A 20,082-nucleotide genomic window follows, 5' to 3' on the forward strand; every position below is an offset into this window, starting at 1 on the left:
GACTTTCTGGTGTCACTGGATCTGCAGGATGCTTACCTGCACGTGCCTGTGGCAAGGTCTTCGCAGAGGTTCCTGAGGTTTGCTGTGGATCAGGAGCACTATCAGTTTTGCGTACTGCCTTTCGGCCTCAAGTCTTCTCCTCGGAATTTTACAAAGGTGCTGGCCCCCCTGGTGGCTTTGCTACATTCAGAAGGGGTGTTTATTCATCCATATCTGGATGACATCTTGATCCATGCACCCTCGCGGGCCCTGTTGCAGAGGCAGGTGGCCCAAGTTCTGGTGGTCCTGCAAAACCACAGGTTTTAAATCAACTGGGGAAAGTCAGATTTAGTCCCATCCCAGGATCTGGTTTTTCTAGGGGCTCGGTTTCGGACTCTTCTTGGCTTGGTGACAGTGTCAAAAAAGAGGTTAGGTGTGCTCCAGTCCATGGTGAGGAAGGTTGTGTTACAGACTGCCCCCGTGCTCTTCTATGGTTGCGTCTGCAAGGTCATTTGGCATCTGTGATATTTCTGGTCCCTTGGGCGCGTTTCCATCTGCTGTGCTTGATGACATGGTTCTTGAGAAGGTGGGCGCCAGGGTCCGGTTCTCTGATGACCAGGGTTCTGGGGTCCGGATTGATTTGCAGGGAGTTGAGATGGTGGTTGGATGCAGATCATCTTCGGGTAGGGGTGTCTTTGTCTCCTCTGAGCCCGGTGGTGGTGACTACGGATGCGAGCCTCTCCGGATGGGGTGCTTGGATGGGGCCGGCACAGATTCAGGGGTTCTGGTCCCCGCTGGAGGCCAATCGGTCGTCGAATTGGCGTGAGTTGAGGGCTGTATTGTTGGCTCTGATCCGTTTCCAGGTGTCCCTGAAGGGAGCTGCGGTTCTTGTTCGGACGGACAACTTAGTGGCCAAGGCTTATGTCAACTGACAGGGTGGGACCAGGTCAAGGGCTTTGTTCAGTCTTGCCAGGAAGATTTTTGTGTGGGCTCAGGAGTGGGTTCCTTCTCTCAGGGCTGCGTACATTCGGGGGGTGGTCAATGTTCGGGCGGATCTGCTGATCAGGGTGATTCCTTCCTCTCAACTTTTCTCCCTCCGGTAGTCACTGTTTCTTCATCTGGTTCGGCTCTGGGGTCTTCCAGTGCTGGATGTGTTTGTGTCCGCGGAAAACGCGAAGCTCGGTCGCTTCTGCTCCCGGTTTCGGTGTCCCCGAGCCTGGGAGGTGGGAGGGATGTCGTGTCCTTGGCCGAGGGGCCTTTTGTATGCGTTCCGGCCGTTTCAGCTACTCAGGTCTTTTCTGTTGAGGGCGCAGCTTCTGGGGGCCAGGGTTATCCTGATTGCACCCCATTGGCCAAGGGCGAATTGGTTCCCATTGCTGCGGCTGATGGCATCCGGGCGGATGTGGCCTCTTCCTCTTAGTCCGTCACCCGTGGAGTTTCCCTGCCTCTTGATGGGGTCATTGAGGAGGTTACACTTGACGGCCTGGAAGTTGAACGCCGAGGTTTGATGGGTCTGGGGGTGCCAGTGGCTTTGAGTTCTACTTTACTGGCTTCCAGGCGGCGTTCCACTTTGCTTTCAAATGGTAGGCAGTGGAAGGTTTTTTTCTTCTTGGTGCTTAAGGCATGAATTGGATCCTACCTGTGCGTCTATCTTTGATGTGATGCAGTTCTTGCAGGAAGGTGCACAGTTGGGGTTGTCAGTGGCGTCTCTGCGGTTACAGTGGGTGGCTATTCAGGCATTTAGAGGTCTGTGGCGTAATCTTCCGGATGAGGGTTGTTTGATGCCTAGATTTTTTCAGGGGCTCTTAATTTGTTTCCTCGCCCTGTACGTTCTTTTCCTTCATGGGATCTTTCTTTGGTTTTGGATGTTTTAACGGATGCACCTTTTGAACCTCTGGGGGACTGTGATTTACGCCATCTTTCCTTGAAGACATTCTTTTTGGTGGCCATTACTTCGGCTCGCCGTTTAGGGGAATTGGGGGCCTTGGCCTGTTCTTTTCCTTTTTGTAAAGTTTTTCAGGATCGGGTGGTTCTGGTTCCGGTACCTTCTTTTATCCCGAAAGTCAATTCTTCTTTCCATGCTCGCCAGGAGGTCATCCTTCCTTCCTTTTGTCCGAATCCCTCCTCGGTGAAGGAGGTTCGTTTGCATTCGTTGGATGTACGCAGGGCTTTGTTGGAGTACCTGCGTGTGGTGGCTCCTTTCCGTAAAGGTGATTCGCTTTTTGTAAATTTCGGTCCGGCCCGTAAAGGGGAGAAGCCTTCCACGGCTTCCTTGAGTCGGTGGGTGAGATCATTGATTCTGTTGGCTTATTCCTTGAAAGGGGTGGTTCCTCCTCAAGGGATTCAGGGTTGTTCTACCAGGGGCATGGCGGCTACGGTGGCAGAGCTTCAGGGGACTTCCGTGGTGGAAATTTGCAGGGCCGCCACTTGGGCCTCTCCTTCGACGTTTGTTCGGCATTATAGGCTGTCGGACTTGGGTAGTTTGGAGTCGGTATTGGGTCACCGAGTCTTATCCTCTATGAGGTAATAGGGGTGGGGTTTTGGTGGCCTTTGTGCATGATGATAAACTTCTTGCAACTCAGTGTCCGTCTCCTGTGTGTTTTTTGCTATGTCTCATTGGTTTAAAGGAAGGCAAGGGAGGGACGGGAGGTAATGCATCCATTTTCTTGCGATAATGGCATTACTCCTAGTCCTACTCCCTCACCTTCCTTTCCGTTCCCTCCCGCCCTCCCGGTACGGATTGTCTGAGTTGCTACTTGGGCTTGGTTTTTGTACAGGAGGGGATAGGGTTGGGGGGGGTTTAAAAGGGGAAGGGAGGGTCTAGTGGGAGGCAGGAAGCCTCATTGGTTTAAAGGAAGGCGAGGGAGTAGGACTAGGAGTAATGCCATTATCGCAAGAAAATGGACGCATTTCACGCAACGCAGCAAGAGACCATGCTGTGCTGCGTTGTGTTATGTGAAAGGGAGAGAGTGGAAATGCTCCATAGTTACAAAGCTATAGAGCATCTCTGCCCTCCTTGCGCTGGCACTACGGCCTGCCTTACGATACTTTGCATTTCCTAAGCCATAGAAAGTGGCTTTGTGTGGCTTAGGAAATGTTAAACATTATTTTGGGTTGGGTCTGCGCCACAAAGTGGCCCAACCCCGACCCAAAATCATGGTAATTCTGGGCCTGAATGCACAGCTTGCACATATTTCTAGCAAAGGATAAGCAGCACATCATGGTACAGTGTGACCCACTAAATACCATTTTATCAATCTATCTACCTATCAATCTATTATACATACATAAAGGGCATCACTGTTTCTGTGCCATTTAAGAGTCCATCAAAAGCATTGGGCTGCTTCTGGTATAATAAACACACATTGCCTTGGCAGTTTCTACAACGCCCCTGCATGTTAAACACCAGTGTCATGTCGCAAAACACGTGTTTGCCTTCACATGCAAAGAATTATAGACACATCAGAATGCAAATTGCCAAAGAATTCCATGTCATGCTATAAGCCCATTTCACCGGTATGTACAGCACCACTGTAATGTTAGAAATCAAACTGCCCCAATATTTAGTCTCATTTTAATGCAAACTACCCCCGGGTGATAACTTTCCAGACCCACCTTCCTACTCACAGGGTCCTGCGCTGTTACAGAGACCAGGGGCTTCTGGGCTAGGACAGCACTGACAGAGTTGTTGGGACTGCCCATCCATGATTGGCGTCTGCTGCGTATCTCGTTATGATGCTGAGAGAGCCCCCCTCTCCTGCTTCCCGCTCTACAGTCGCCCGCAGCTACACACATGGACATAAACAAGGACTGTCGCAGTACCATTCAAGGGGAGACTTTTTCCATCAGAAGAAGCAAACTCTCGGTTAGCAAGCTGGCTGCTTGCGTAAGGTGAGCAAAATGGCCACTTAGGGCCATATGTATTAAACCTTTTTCCCATAGACACAGAATGGGTAAAATCCTTTGGTACATCTGGCCCCTAGTGTGTTAAGGGGACTACAGGGAGGATGCAGCTTCAATGGCGTAATAGGTGCTTTCTGGGCTAGATTATGGCAACTCACCAAAGCCCTTCAAGAAAAATCCAGAGGGCTCTGCTGGCCCTGTCGGTTATGCTACGGAAGCTGCTCAGGGCCAAAAAAACACCGTATTGCACTTGGTCGAGAAATTCTCTCCGTAGCTGCAGCATAGACTTCTGATGTCGTTTTGCTAAGGCTGCTCTAAAAGTGACTGATTGGCTATCTGCTGGAGTGCTCCGTTTACTGAAACAAGGAAGACCTCATCTGAAGCACTGACACATACCGGATAATATAAAAATAGGGTTAAACTCTGTGCGAAAGGCTGTCACAAGCTTGTTATACACGTAAGGAAATAAAACAAAAGTAAGTAAAAAAAATTGAGTTTCGAATTACATGTTCTTCCAAAGTCAGTGTTTCGTATTTCAGAATATATGTGTATTTATATATATATATATATAATACACACATATATACATACACACATATATATATATATAGAGAGAGAGAGAGAGAGAGAAAGAGAGACAGAGAGAGCGAGAGAGAGAGACGGGTGATTCTTTTACGATTAATACCTATCTTCTGCCTGAAGCTATATCCTGAGCACCGTGAAATACATCTTATTTTCACAGGTTGCTGTCATCTCCTTTTCTCTCCATTATTGACATTCCCGGGTGACTGATTTCCTTCCCTCCTTCTCTATGTTTATACTGTCCTGCCGAATCAAACAGCGTGAGCAGAGAAACCGCGCTGCCTGGTGCAGAGCTAAAATGGCTCTACTTTTCCATCTGCCTGCCTACTGAAAACACGAGCTAATGCAGAAATGTTTCTACTTTAGCTCTCGCTTATGGAGTGAGACATGCTCTCGGTTGTGCCAACTTGTTTTTGGATGGTGAAGGGGATACCGTTAAATGCTAAGCCAAAGGTGTACTGGTATTATCTGTGTGAGGGTGAATGTGGCCAACCTGGAACAGAGAGGCAGTCAGTGCCTGCAGCAGCTTCCACTATGTCAGATGTCCAAGTGGAGGGTGAAAAGGAGTAAGACACTTGAGAGGACTTTTTGAGCTGCATGTACATCTGACAGCAGAAGGTCAGATTTGAGGGGTAGGTTTGGTAGTTTTGCAAAGTGAATGTCGATCTTCACATTGATAGTAGCACCGGTTTCTATTAAGAAAGAGACCAAAGTTCCTTCCACGTCAATGTGGATCACTAGCACAGTTAGTTCATTGTTATTTTCAGATTATCTGCTGCTCCCAATGGAGAAAACATTTACATTTTCATAATGTTCTGTATGAGAAGATGTGGACCCCGGTGGAGAGGATGATGGCCTGTACCGCACAGCAACTTCTTCTAATGGGTGCCATGGATGACTCGTATGCTTTTATGTTTTTTTGTGAGACGATAATATGGTCTTGGTTGCAGGAGAAGTATTGGTTTTTCGATTTTGCATGCCTTAGCATCTCCAGGTGATTCTGAAATTACATAATTTGCCATATTTGTGGAATGTGCTTTGTGAAGCTGGGCACTCTCCTGTGTGCAGGAAATGGAAACCATAGCGAGGGCAACTGCGTTCGGGTCCTTGCTCTGCAAGGTGCACCCCTCGACATGATTGGGGATTCATCCATAGCGTTCTTGAGCGTGTCGGTCAATGACTCCTGCCTAAACATACAAGACGTTCTGGCTACATCAAGAGTATGCTTTAGTTCCCTTGGTTTTTGAAGTAGCTTCAGAACACATCAGATTCATAGTTTGTAATTATTTGAAAGCAAAGGGCTTCTTCACAATTGTAGTTGTGAAAATAGCAATGTTGAACACATACTGGCAGCCTTTTATTGAAGGTATTTCACCAGGTTTTCGTAAAGTTGAACCATGAAGTGAAACTCATTGCTGACTCTTAGGACTATGCTGTATTTGGTTCATCATTTGGCCCCTTGCAATTCTGCAGGGTGTTTTCTGCTCTTGCCTTGGCAGCATCAGTGGTTCAGAGAATCATATTTCACATTCTTCAAGGTGTTGCCATGACAATTGCTGTACAAGATAATATCCACGATTTTGGAAGTACTCACAAGTGAAACACTACAACTCTTGCCAGTGTTGACAAAGTTACATGAAGGATTACCCTAAATAGAAATGTGAATTTCTAGTTCACAAGTGGAGTATTTGGGACACGTCGTCATTGATCACAGACACTTTGAAAATACAGTTTGCATCAACGCTAACACTCATCAAAAATAAGTTCTAGGTTACCTAACATAGAAACATTTATTGGACTAGAGTCTACTACATACCCCATTTTGGGAATTACTGTTCAGTTTTAACTTGTAAATATTTACTGTATTATGTTTGTGCTCAGAGATACATATCTGTTAAAAAGTCGAATTTTGAGGAAGCACAACTCTTCTTCTCGAGATCAGGACTGCATACACAAGCTTGTCGTACACAATCAGGAAGACAGTTTCAGGCAGAGATAATATGCTTATTTTCAATCCATTTCAGATTGATGTATGCTGACTTGATAGGTTATTTTTAAACTGTACCACTTAGTAATTGTGTGCATTACGCTTATATTGTAAGTTAAAAAGAATTAGGCAGTATGTGTTGATAGTTTAAAAACAAAACAGTGACTTACTTTAAAGTCTTTGAACCATATTACAATACGGTTGGCGGTATGCTCCATAGGAAATTTCTTATTTAAAGTTTTTTAAAGATAACTGATTTTAAAAATTACATGAGCAGTCAGATGATGTTAACTGAAACCCAAGAGATTACTTACAAACTGGTGGGAAACGAATACAACCGTTTACTATAGCTGTGTTGTATTTAACAACTCAACTGTCCTCAACTCTTGATTTATGCTTGTATTTCTTAGATGGAGAATCACGTTTCAGACCTAGAAGATACAAGCAACTGAAGAACAGAGCTCAGGTAAAGGTTTGAAACAAAACAGCATTTAAGCCTGACACTGCCTGATAATGTGAGATACTAATCGAACACAGAAGCACAGCTTAAAAGCAAATTGTCATTGAAAGTAAGAATGGCACAGCACTAAGCAAACTGATACTCATGCAAATGAAGATCAACAAACAGTGACTCACAAGGCATAATGTATGCACATGGTGCATTCCCCGTTGGTGGGGGGGGTGAAAAAAAGGGTTCTTTGCGTCATTATTTTTCCAGCACTTTTAACACCTGCTCAGAGCAGGCGTTAAAAGGAGGTACACCATTGATTTCAATGGGCCTCAACGGGCCTTCCAGAATTAGCGTCAACATCCTGTGTCAACATCCTGCAAAGCTCGATACTAGCGTAAAAAATGTAGACGCTTGTTCCCATAACTACCACCATGGTGCACTGTATCTTAGATACCGCGCACACATGGAGGCGCTAAGGGGCGCAAGAAAGTGCAGCGCCACTTTTCTTAAATCATGCACTACATTTTGAGCCTGCAAATAATGTAGTTTGCTGCAGTTCCCAATGAAACAACATTTTTGCTTTCCAGTAACTGTGGTGCTGTTCGATGAATTTACACAATACACAAAGTTTGACACAATTGTAGTGTAGGTTATTGTTAATATGTCAAATTGCTTGCAAATTTGCATTTGAGAGTTTAAACATGCTAGTAACTGTTTGACTTCAATTTGGTAGTCTTATCACATTAAGCCCAGTGCTGAAATCTCAAATGTCCTCTAAATCCATCTTGACGGTCAAAGGTTAAGGGGTAAAGGCGAAAGCTGTAATTTGTTAATAACTTTAGCAGCATTTGATAGATCTGCAACATGAATGGTTGGATCTGCAAGAATGGTTATTGAACTCCCAAATAACATGTAGGTTCAATAAATGGCACTCTGCACCCTGACCATACCAGCTCTTAAATTCAGAAGTTGCTGCGTCAGAGGTTTAATAGTTTGCTTTGACACCAGCCAGACACTAAGGGCCATATTTATACTTTTTGACGCACAACTGCGCCAACGCAGTTGTGCGTCAAAAAAGTTAACGCCGGCTAACGCCATTCCAAAGTGCCATGCGGGCGCCTTATTTATGGAATGACGTTAGCCGGCGCAGCTGACTGGTGTGCGTAAAAAAAAATGACCCACACTAGGCAGCGCCGGCGTAGGGGAAAATGGAGCTTGGGCGTCAAAAAATGGGGCAAGTCAGGGCTGAGGCAAAATATTGGCCTCAACCCGATTTGCGCCATTTATTTTGACTCCCAACCCCCATTGAAATGACTCCTGTCTTAGCACAGACAGGAGTCATGCCCCCTTGCCCAATGGCCATGCCCAGGGGACTTATGTCCCCTGGGCATGGCCATTGGACATAGTGGCATGTAGGGGGGCACAACTCAGGCCCCCCTATGCCACAAAAAAAATAATAATAATAACTTACCTGAACTTACCTTAAGTTCCCTGGGATGGGTCCCTCCATCCTTGGGCGTCCTCCTGGGGTGGGCAAGGGTGGCAGGGGGTGTCCCTGGGGGCATGGGAGGGCACCTCTGGGCTCCTTCCGAGCCCACAGGTCCCTTAACGCCTGCCCTGACCAGGCGTTAAAAAATGACGCTAAATCGGCTGGACGTCATTTTTTTTGACCCGCCCACTCCCGTGCGTCATTTTTGCACGGGAGTTTAAATAAGGCGCACATGCCTTGGAGTCATGTTTTAGACGGGAACGCCTACCTTGCATATCATTAACGCAAGGTAGGTGTCCACGCAAAAAAATGACGCAAACTCCAAGATCTTTGGCGCTAGACGGGTCTAACGCCAAAGTATAAATATGGAGTTAGCTTTGCGTCGGATATGCGTAAAAAAAAACAACGCAATTCCGGCACAAAGAGAGTATAAATATGCCCCTAAGTCTACTGCACACAGGCAAAGGCCATGCGCGGAGAACCCCTGGTGTAGGAGCTGAAGACAGGACTAGCCATAAGTCAGGCTTTGTGCCCAGAGCTTTCTGCAATGCACAACTAGTACTTTGTCATGAGGGCTGGTGCAGGCCCTGCACCCAAAGCTTGCTGCCTATGGCCAAAGTCTTTGCACACGGGCGTTTCTACATGCCAGGCAATACTTCCAGAGTTTTCTGCGCACACCAAGTCCTGCTGGTGTGGGGCTGTCACAGGCTCTGTTCCCACAGCCCACTGTGCTTGGCTGAAGACTGTGATCAGTGGGCTTATCATGTTTCCAGTGCCTGCTACTCAGGGCTGAAGGGTGTCTGATTGACCCCATTGGAGCAGGGGGTGACGTAGGACCTAGCCAAAGGACAGACCTTTTGCCCAGAACCCTTTGCTCACATTCCACGACTGTGTGCATTGGGCACAGTGGTGCATAGGGTTGTGCAGGGCCTGACTGCAGGCAAAATAGGTATTATGTCTGGAGCACATTGTGCACGGCTGAAGTATCTCTACAGTACAATATATAAACATAGGTGCTGGATGCAGTGTAGCATGACAAAACCCTTTGCGTATAACACCGCTACGTGTTTGTAAATAATTCAGAAATTCACTGAACAATACCGGTAGAGTGATGTTATGGTTCCAATGTAAAACCGAAAAAAAATGAACATCAACATTTATGGTATGCTTGTGAGCTAACACATCATCACTGGTGAGGTTATAGCTGAGGTTGAACACATTTGCGGGCCCTGCTCATAGTTCATAAACTGAGTGGAATCCACAGGCACAATAACTCTTGGGTGGGTTTGTGTCAGAGTCACAATCTAAGCCAAATCCATGGGTTCAGAAAGGTTGAGTCTCTTTCTGAGGTCAAAGATTCTCGGCTGCAGGCTCAAGAATGCATGGACTTGAACTGTGTCTCCTCTCAGAGTCTGTAAACTATGAGCTGAGTCTACGGGCTATTCTCCCCATTCCCGTACATCCAAAACGCCAGAGGCAGAAAACCGCCACAGCACACAGGCACCACGAGCAGCCATGAGGGGCCTAAGAGTTAGTTGAGATAAGCTATTTGATTAATTTATGTTGGTGGTTTATCACTGTGATGAACTTGTCTTGTGAGTCAAAATATGTCAGATACGCTCCTTGTTTTAATAAAACAGCATGGAAGCAAACTTGCCATTTCTGTGGGCAACAAGTTTTGAAGATTAATAACAGTTTCCTGATCAGTAAAGGCATACTCTGCCTTGTGTGCGTGGAGGCAGATGGTGTTTGGGAGCGTTCTTTGTTGAATATATATATATTGTTTTACACAAATATATATATATATATATATATATATATATATATATATATATTTACCAATGTGAATCTTCATCGGTATCAAAGTAAAGCATGCGCACTCCAGAGAAAATGTTACAGTGAATTACATTGAATTTATCGGATTCCCACACCCAAACACGCACCACAATCTATGGGGACGAAGGTACTAGTGGGACTTGGTGCATATATATATATATAGATATATATATCTGCCTTCGTCCCCATAGACTGTGGTACGTGTTTGGGTGTGGGAATCCGATAAATCCAATGTAATTCACTGTATATATATTTCAACAAAACAAACAGAGTACTATTCCAAAGCAGGTTTTTATTGTTGCATCACAATCTAGCCTTTTGAAAAATATTGGGAGGAGGTCTGACATCGTGAGAGCACTGGCACTTGGAGTGCACTGCAGCTTTTACAGACCAAATTTCTGACAGATATATATATTACCTAGTGGCAGTCGTCGCTAGATAGTTATAGTTATGACCTAGGCCCATATTTATACTCTCTTTGCTGTGAATTAGCGTAATTTTTTTATTACGCTAATTCGATGCAAACCTAACTCCATATTTATACTTTGGCGCTAGACCCGTCTAGCGCCAAAGTTATGGAGTTAGCGTCATTTTTTTTACAGTGAAATCCTACCTTGCGTCAATGAGATGTAAGGTAGGCGTTCCCGGGCAAAAATGACTCGAAGGCCCTAGCGCCTTATTTATCCTCCTGCGCAAAAATCACGCACAGGAGGAGGAGGGCCTTAAATAATGGCGCTAAGCCTGCTTAGCACCATTATTTAACACCTGGGTTAGAGGACCTGTGGGATCATTTCCATGGAAACAGCCCACAGGTGCCCTAACCTGCCCCCAGGGACACCCCCACCCACCCGCACCCACACCATGAGGAAACCTAAGGATGGGGGACCCATCCCAGGTAATTCCAGGTAGGTATTTTTTATTTTTTTTCAAAAGTGCCATAGGGGGCCTAACTTGGGCCCCCTCTACACGGCACTGTGCCCAATGGCCATGTCCAGGGGACATAAGTCCCCTGGGCATTACCACTGGGCTGGGGGGCATGACTCCTGTGTTTACTAAGACAGAAGACAGAAGTCATGTCCATGGGGGTTGTGCATCAAAAAAATGACACTAGTCAGGTTAGAGTCATTTTCTTGACTCTAACCTGACTAGTGCCATTCTTTACCGCACAACCTCCAGCTCCCCCTAAGCCTCCTCTACCTGGTTAGCGTCATGTATGTTGACACTATCCGGGCCTTAGCGCCGGCATGCGCCATTCCTTATATATTGCACCCGGCTAGCGTCCTGGAATGGCGCTAGTCGGTGCTCTATTTCTGTTCGCAAAACTGCGCTAGCGCAGGTTTGCCTCAAAAAGTATACATATGGGCCCTAGTTTCTATAGAAAAAGCAGTTTTTACTTGCCTATGTCTTTGGTGCCGATGATGAATCTTCACCAAATTTTCCCCCAAAATTTGCAGCTCACACGAGCTGCTGCTTGGAAAGTTTCAGGGTGATCTGTCAAGCGGGGCCGAGAAATGGGGGAGCGGCCCAATATGCTTTTTCACCATTCAGTTTTTCCATGGGGATTTTTGAATGGCGATAGTGCCCAAACCACTGGACAGAATTACACCAAATGTGTCAGAAAGGTAGCTCTTGGTCCAGAAAGCGATCTTTTTGTTATTTGTTGTAAATACATTCAGATGTTTTTTTTTTAGTAAATAAGAAAAAAACAAGGGGCATATTTATGAGCCCCTAGCACCACCGGAGCGTCACTTTTCGTGATCCTCTGGTGGCGCTAAGCACTGCGCCGTATTTACAAGGTAGCGTTAAGCCACTTTTTGTGGTTTAACACCACCTTGTAAATATGGTCCCTTCACATGCAGCCCTTTGCGTGGAAGGGGCGTGCAATGGATGTTGCTGTGGGCGTACCATAGCAACACCTATTGCATTTTGACGCTACCTCAGATTTACCAGTTTTCGTAAATCTGAGTGTTGGTCTTTTTTGCTTATGTAGGGTCATCCCCAATCTTTTTGCCTCCTGCCTCCTATTTTTTCTGACCTGTTGCTGTTGGCTTTTGAACTCTGAGCACTTTACCACTGCTAACCAGTGCTAAAGTGCATATGCTCTCTGTGTAAATTGTAATGTTGATTGGTTTATTCATGATTGGCATATTTGATTTACTAGTAAGTCCCTAGTAAGTTGCACTAGAGGTGCCAGGGCCTGTAAATCAAATGCTAGTAGTGGGCCTGCAGCACTGGTTGTGCCACCCACATAAGTAGCTCTGTAATCATGTCTCAGACCTGCACTGCAGTGTCTGTGTGTGCAGTTTTAACTGTAAATTCGACTTGGCAAGTGTACACACTTGCCGGGCCTAAACCGTCCCTTTTCTTACATGTAAGGCAGGGTGCAGTGTATGGTTAAGGTAGGACATATAGTAATGTGTTTTAGATGTCCTGACAGTGAAATATTGCTAAATTCATTTTTCACTGTTGCAAGGCCTGTCCCTCTCATAGGTTAACATGGGCACTACCTTTAAATCTGATTATAGTGTAGATTCCCTTTGGGAGCGGATGGACATGTGGAGTTTGTGGTCTCTGAGCTCACAATTTAAAAATACATCTTTTAGTAAAGTTGATTTTAAGATTGTGCGTTTGAAAATGCCACTTTTAGAAAGTGAGCATTTTATTGCTTATACCATTTCTGTGGCTCTGCCTGTTTGTGGATTCTCTGTCTGGGTCAGTTTGACAGTTGGGCTGGTTGCACCTCACAATAGACAGTGACACAAAAGGAGCAGGGGTGTAGCCTGCATTTCCTGATGAGCCATCTGTGCTAGGAGGGAGGGGAGGAGTGGTCACTTACACCTGAAAGGTTTGTGCCTGTCCTCACACAATGCAGTCTCCAACCCCCTGGTGAGTGTCTGAGGCCTGGCCTGGGAAATGCAGGATTTCGCATTCAAAAGAGACTTTACTTTGAAATAGGCCTACTTCAAAGGAGAAATTGGGTATAAGAAGGGTACCCAAAACCACAGACTTTAGAACACTTCTGGAAACAAGAGGAACCTCTGGCTGGAGAAGAGCTGAAGAGCTGAGGACAAGTGCTGCCCTGCCTGTGATTGTGCTTTGTGGAGCTATCCTGCAGTTGCTGCTTCTGCCAGAGTAAGACGGCAAAGGCTGGACTTTGTGTGCCTTCCATCTTGTGAAGAAATGTCCAAGGGCTTGATTTAGAGCTTGCCTCCTGTTGTTTGAAGTCTCAGGGACAGCAAAGACTTCTCTCTGCCAGCACCTGGAGTCTATGTAGAGACTCCTGCTCTGACAAGTGGTGCCCTATTGAGTCCCTGGGCCCTTAAAGGGAAAGCTGGTGGAAATCGACTTCGGACGACTTCAGACCGACGCCGCTGCCAAATCCGGAGACGCCGCCTGCAACTGACTCCGTGATCTTCGCTGGAACACAACGACCTTCACAGTCAAGAAGCCGCTGCAGCCCCGCTGAATTCCGCGACTCCGTGGAAGTTGCCACACCACGTCGTGACCGACGCCGCTCGAAGTGCAAGGATTCAACGTTTCGCACAGACGCCGCAATCCCCAACTTCGTGCATCGACTTGTTTTCACTCTTCACCAAAGGTACTGTACTTGGGGGTCTACGCGACTCCGTGTCCGGCGCCGCTGGTGTCTGCTTGTTGGGAACTACTCCGTCACGATGCCGTGTTAACACCTCATCGAAGCATTTTGTGTTTCTAAGCGCTATTTTTTAGTTTAATCTTTAGAAATTCATAACTTGACTTGTGTATGTCGGAGTTTTGGCGTTTTGGTCTTGTTTTGTTTAGATAAATATTTCCTATTTTTCTGAACTGGTGTTGCGTCATTTTGTAGTGATTTCATTAAGTTACTGTGTGTGTTGGTACAAATACTTTACAACTAGCACTCTGAAGTTAAGCCTACTGCTCTGCCAAGCTACCAAGGGGGTAAGCAGGGGCTAGCTGAGGGTGATTCTCTTTTACCCTGACTAGAGTGAGGGTCCTTGCTTGAACAGGGGGTAACCTGACTGTCAACCAAAGACCCCATTTCTAATACTGAGGCAGTGCCAAAATATAACACCACCCCAGGGGTGGCATGAGCAGGGCGCAACAAGGATGAATACTTTTATTCCTCCTTGTTTTTTGCTTTTTCTATGTGTGCTGAATTCTGCAGCAGGCATAGAAAGAGGAAAATGCCAGACATTATTGTTTGTGTGTGGGAAGGTGTCCCTTCCTGCACATAAACAAACATTTCAAAATGACTGCTTTTTGCAGCACACACAGAAGTGCCAAATCCCCTTTAGTGATTATTTATGTGCAGGAAGGGACACCCAATCAAACCCCTCAACGCAGACATCCTTGCACGATGGTGCAAGGATGCCTGCGTTGGAGCTAGTCAGCTCAATTTAGCGCCAGGGCAGGGGACAACACAGGGGTGCGCTGCATTCAGTTAAATACGGCGCATCCCTGCGTTGTGAAAATGATGGAGTGCAGCGCTGCCAATGTTGGTGGAGCTTCGCGCTCTGTCGTTTTCAGTTAAATATGGGGACAAATTTGTATATATAGGGACACGAAGGCTCGGCAAACCCTCCCTATCTTGTGCTGAGATGTGATTTGCTGCCAACACTTACACAAGGAAGTGTTGGCAGCCAAAAAGCTGCAAAATAAAACAAAAAGAGGTTAGGGTAGGGACACACCGACCCCTTAGCTTTAGTGCTGGGGTCCCAAAGGTACCCCCAGAGCTAAAAAAACATTTTGTTTTAAAGGAAAATAATTGCCACTAGTCTCTGCCGATCCACAGATCTGGCAAAAATTTTACAAAAAACAAGCATGGGCTCCTGAGCTTGATAATTCTGAAGCCCCCAGGTGAGTGAAGTCCTGGAAACACTGCAGTAGTGCAGTGAGCATGGGATCCACGTATGGGCATACCCTTCCCACTAAGGGTGACAAAAGCAAAAAGAACAGATGGACGGAATACTGAACAATGCAAACATTCACTTTCAGTCACAAAGATGTGGGTTTAATCCATCATTTTTTTCCCCACCACGTCACCCCAGATTGGACCCAGCAATATGCATATCAGTCTTGACCCTGCTTCCCATGTGAACAGTCCAGCCCGAACTGCCAAGCCTGTCCTGCACCTGAGAATGATGTGAAGGAAGAAACTACTGGTGTTTCGTGTGAATGTTCATCATTGGCCAATCAGTGAGATTAGGATGAATGTGTTAAAAACTGGATATGACACACTTATTAAAATTCTTTATTGTAACATATCATAAACAACTATATTAGACAAAATAAATTCTGTCATGAGAATAGAATTTCTAGCTGGAAACGGGACAATATAAAGAAGGCATTTTGTACATCCCTCGAGGCCTGTTACCTTTCTCACAGTAAGCTAGCTCATATTTTTGCCTCCTATCATAATAAATTCAGGCCATGATTCTATCCCTCTCCACGGACGTTTCTAGTGATGTTACCACTGATCTAGACAGCGTACATCCCCAAACCTTTCTAGTGGTAATATAAGGGTTTTGGCATTGGGTTATACTCCCTTTACCGAGTTCCCAGAGCTTTCACCAGAATGAACAGCAGAGCTCCTAGATCTTCCTAAATCGACCCATGTCCTGCCAAGTTTGTTCATAAACTAGCTACTCATATTTTCCATCCTTTGGCCTCTCTTTTTAACAGCATCTTGGCTACAGGCTCTTTTCCTTTGGATTGGAAAAAGGCGTCTATCTTACCATTACTGAAGAAAAAACACCTTAGACCCTTAGGTTGAAAAAACGACTGGCCCATCCCCGGATTACCTTTTCTAGCAAAAGTTCATGAAAGACATCTCAATCACCTCTTAACAGAATTTCTGGAGTGCAACGTCATCTTAGATCAGGCACAATTTGGTTTCTGTAAAGCTCATAGCAAAGTCAGAGACATCATGGACAAACTTAGGAAGGCAGCAGTTGTCCTGCTAGACTTGTCTGCTGCCTTCGATACAGTTAATCACTCAATCCTAAAGCAACAACTGAGAAATTGGGCTTGCAGTCCCAGCACTGATGCTATTAAGCGCTTTTTAAATGACAGGGAGGAGTTGGTTGCTATGGGAACATATACATCCAAGTCTTTTACTCTCCCCTGTGGAATTCCACAGGGTTCTTCATTGAGCCCCACCCTATTGAATATTTATATAGTCCCACTGCTGAATCTCATCAGGGAGTTCGGTTTTGTTGTTATTTCATATGCTGATGATACTCTAATCATTTTTCCAATTATGGATAACATCGAGGAGACTGCTTCCCATTTTGAAGGCTGCATGTCAGCTATTGTTAGGTGGATGAGTGAGCACTATCTAAAACAGAACTCAAACAAAACTGAGATTTTACCCTTTGGCCTTGATGAAAAGCCATGGGGAGCAAATTGGTGGCTGCATTGCTTAGGACCACCACCTACCCCTGTCAGGTATCTGGGTGTCATGTTTGACTCTAGGCTTAACCTCATTGAGCACACAAACCAGTTGACATCTTCACGTTTCTTCACCCTGAAAATGATAAAAAAAGAAAGATCGTCCCCTTTCTTCCAGGTAAACTGCAGAAAACGGTGGTCACTTCACTAGTTCATTTCAAATTGGACACCTTGCACACTGGGGCCCAGAGTTGGATTCTAAACAAACTTCCGAGAATTCAAAATGTGGCAGTTCGCTTGATAGAGAAATGGAAAGTCAGTTTCCAAAGCCAGGAAAGATCTTCACTGGCTCCCACTCCACAAAAAAGTGGCTCTTAAAACGCTGTGGGGCATATTTATAAGCCCCTAGCACCACCTTGCACCACGTTTGCGGCATTTATTTTAACGTAAATGTGGCATTAAGGAGGCATTTCCCACCCACCATATGTACAAAGTGCTGCAATGCCTGCATTGCGCCACTTTGTAAACCCTTGTGCCACATTATGCCTGTGCCAGAAATAATGTGTGCAAGAGGGGGGCGTTCCCCCGTTAGAGGGGCTTACAAAATGGCGCAAGGAAATCTATGAGAGTTCCTTGAGCCATATTTTCAGCACTATAGCCTACTAAGAGCAGGCGTTAAAAGGGGGCATGCCATTATTTAGAATGGGCCCCTATGTACTCTGCAGGAGTACTGCCAACATTTTGGCACTACTCCTGAAGAATACATCAATAGCGTCACATAAAATGATGCTATTTCCCCCTATCCTGTGCAATGGTGAGCCATATTTTAAATACGGCACTCACATAGTGGCGGTATGGGGGTGCTAAGGGTTGCAAGGAAAGTGGCGCTGCACTAGGTGCATCGCCACTTTCCTTAAATCTGCCCTTTTGTATTGCCCACAAACTTTTTCACTCAGCTTGTCCAATCCCTTTGAAAAGTAGAATCGCTTGGCATGTTCCTACGTAGTCACTCAGATCTTCGACTGCCAAACTTCTAACCACACCTAGAATTTTTAAAACCTTATTGGGTGGCAGAAACTTTACCCATTTTCACTTCCCATTGTTGGAGCTCCATGCCACGTCACCTTAAAAGTCCGCCAAATTTGACAATTTTTAGAAAATTGCTGAAAACCTGGCTGTTTAGTCAGCCCTAGTTGCTGTCACCTGAATTATCTTGGTGTTCCATCCCTCCCTTCTTTTTCGCAAAGATCTCTGGTTTACTGCGTATCCCATTTTCAATTTCTTTCCTCTTTTCAGCTTTTCTCTACGAGGCAGCGCTGAGACTCCCTTTGGGCATTTGTTCATGCTTTAAAAATAAATAAACTCAAACTCAAAAAATGTACCATCTTCACAATAGGCCCTGCAGCTTCTCAAGCCCTTTCACCTCTGCTGTGGTATTTCTTAAATAGGCTACCTCTCTCTGGACTAGATGCCAAGGAGGTGAATCTCTAGTGGCTGTCGCACATGCGGGCCAAAGATGGTGGAGCAATTTTTGTAACTACACCAGATCTCATTATGAAGATGAGGCTAGTCAGGAGAGTAGTTGCTCACCAATCAGTGGTGGAAAAGTGGCCACTCAGGAGAGGTCTCTTCACATCAGAACCCTGTGGCTTATTGCTGGCTCCCGTGCTGTTAAGTGGCTGACCTCTTAGACAATAATAATTAGAGATAGCAAACGTTCATGTGTGATACATTTTACACAATTCAGTCCGAAAAATTCACCAAAATAATTTATTTTGTTGGCTCAGGGAACTGCAAGATGTAGTGGGACTAGGGGCCATATGTAAAAACACTTTTTCCCATAGACACAGAATGGGTAAAAACCTTTGCTACATCTGGCCCTTGGAGTCTAACTTTTTGAAAAAGGAAGGCAAAATGGGTAGCTTTAGGAGTAGGCTATAATAAAGATCAAGAGACAGTTTTGTGAGCGGGACATTAACAAGTCAGACTTTACACGCTAGCGAATTGCACAATTTGTTATCTCCCTTCAACATACAGAGTTGCACAAACCGTTTTATGTTTTCCTAACACCAGGGCCTATCTTACAGATAGTGTGCATTGCCCTGGTCCTCACTGTGGCGAACATTCAATGAAGTGCACCGGGCACATACTGGTTTAGTGCATTCAATCACAATGAATGCACTGGCCCCAGCACAACTGCAGACTCTTGTCTGCCCGGGGGCAGCGCATTAGTGCAAGAAGGGTGCACTGTTTGAAGTTATCAGTCCGCCTTTCATTGTGCAGGATACATCCCAGCCTGCATTTGAAAGGTGGATGTCTTTGAGGCTTCCAAGTGGTGCATTTAGGGAAACACTGACTGTGCGCCTCCGGACAGCTTCTTTGTCACTGCGTCCACTTCTATAAAATGGTGCAGGTGAAGGCAAAGTGCTTCCTCATTTGCCTGAGGCCGTGCTCCAGGCAATGAGGGAATGTCCCCTTGAGATCATGCTGGAGTTACATGTGCACAGGGGCAATTAGCATTACAGAAGGGACCGCACAGGCATCTGCAAACCTTTCTGGAATACTCAAGTGCACTATGGGTGCAAAACCAGGCTCATTTCCTCATTGCTCCTCTGGGAACGTTTGATAATATGGCCCTAGATGTAGATAGTCAGTATCTACTTTGAACATTAGAGATGTTTATGAGTATCTCAAGGAGAACCTATCATATACCATCAAAACATTAATTGAAAACTGAACCATCATATGAAGATTGAACACGAAATTAAGCAAACTTGTATCTGCCACAATGCTCTGCATTCACCTCTGATAAGTTATGTGCCGCTTTGAAAAAGTATGGCTACAGTCTGGGTTGATTATTACATAGATATGTGTGACAAATGTTAGTGAGTGTGGGAATTACCCAGAATAATTTTGATTAATATAGCATGCAGTAATTTAGTAAGCTATCCAATTCATATGATTTTTCATATTGGCTATCTATTAGCTGTTCATGGTTTAATTGTTTATATGCATAAATGTGCTTGGTAGGTCCTTCTGTTTTATTTGCTGTCTTTGTTATATAATTTTATGCTTCTTTCAGTAGCGTCCCTACATTCATAATGAATAAATTGACTGGACATGCATTCACACCTGGCCAATGTAAGAAAATGACAGGCTTCTAAAAATATTTCTGAAAAAAACAGTTATTTTACTGCCCCCAAAATGGCAACTGATTCTCAGAGTTTTAAGCCAGCGTCAGAGTTTTTTTTTAAATATATACACTTACACTTGGCTTGTCAACCCCTTGAACAATGCAAGTCTGTGGAGTTTTCAGAATGGACAACTGCACATTTGGAAGTGATCCTGACAGAGATTTTTGGATTTTACTATTTGGTAGGATTACTTTTTTATATTGCAAGGAATGAAGGGAGGCAAGTCACAATTTACAAAAACAGGAACATTACGTTTAATGAATTTCATTTC

General features: G+C 45.1%; 1 protein-coding gene across 2 annotated transcripts in view; it reads left to right on the forward strand.

Moving 5' to 3' along the window:
- RALYL (RALY RNA binding protein like) overlaps nt 1-20,082 on the forward strand; it is a 1,738,931-nt gene that overhangs the window by 1,714,545 nt on the left and 4,304 nt on the right. For both annotated transcript variants that reach the window (XM_069220422.1, XM_069220423.1), the window contains one exon: nt 6,862-6,917. In XM_069220422.1, coding sequence (XP_069076523.1) covers nt 6,862-6,903 — 42 coding nt within the window. In that variant the 3' untranslated portion in view covers nt 6,904-6,917. The remainder of the gene's footprint in view (nt 1-6,861; nt 6,918-20,082) is intronic.

The sequence above is a fragment of the Pleurodeles waltl genome, chromosome 2_2 (genome assembly GCF_031143425.1).
Source record: "Pleurodeles waltl isolate 20211129_DDA chromosome 2_2, aPleWal1.hap1.20221129, whole genome shotgun sequence".
NCBI classification, from domain to species: domain Eukaryota; kingdom Metazoa; phylum Chordata; class Amphibia; order Caudata; family Salamandridae; genus Pleurodeles; species Pleurodeles waltl.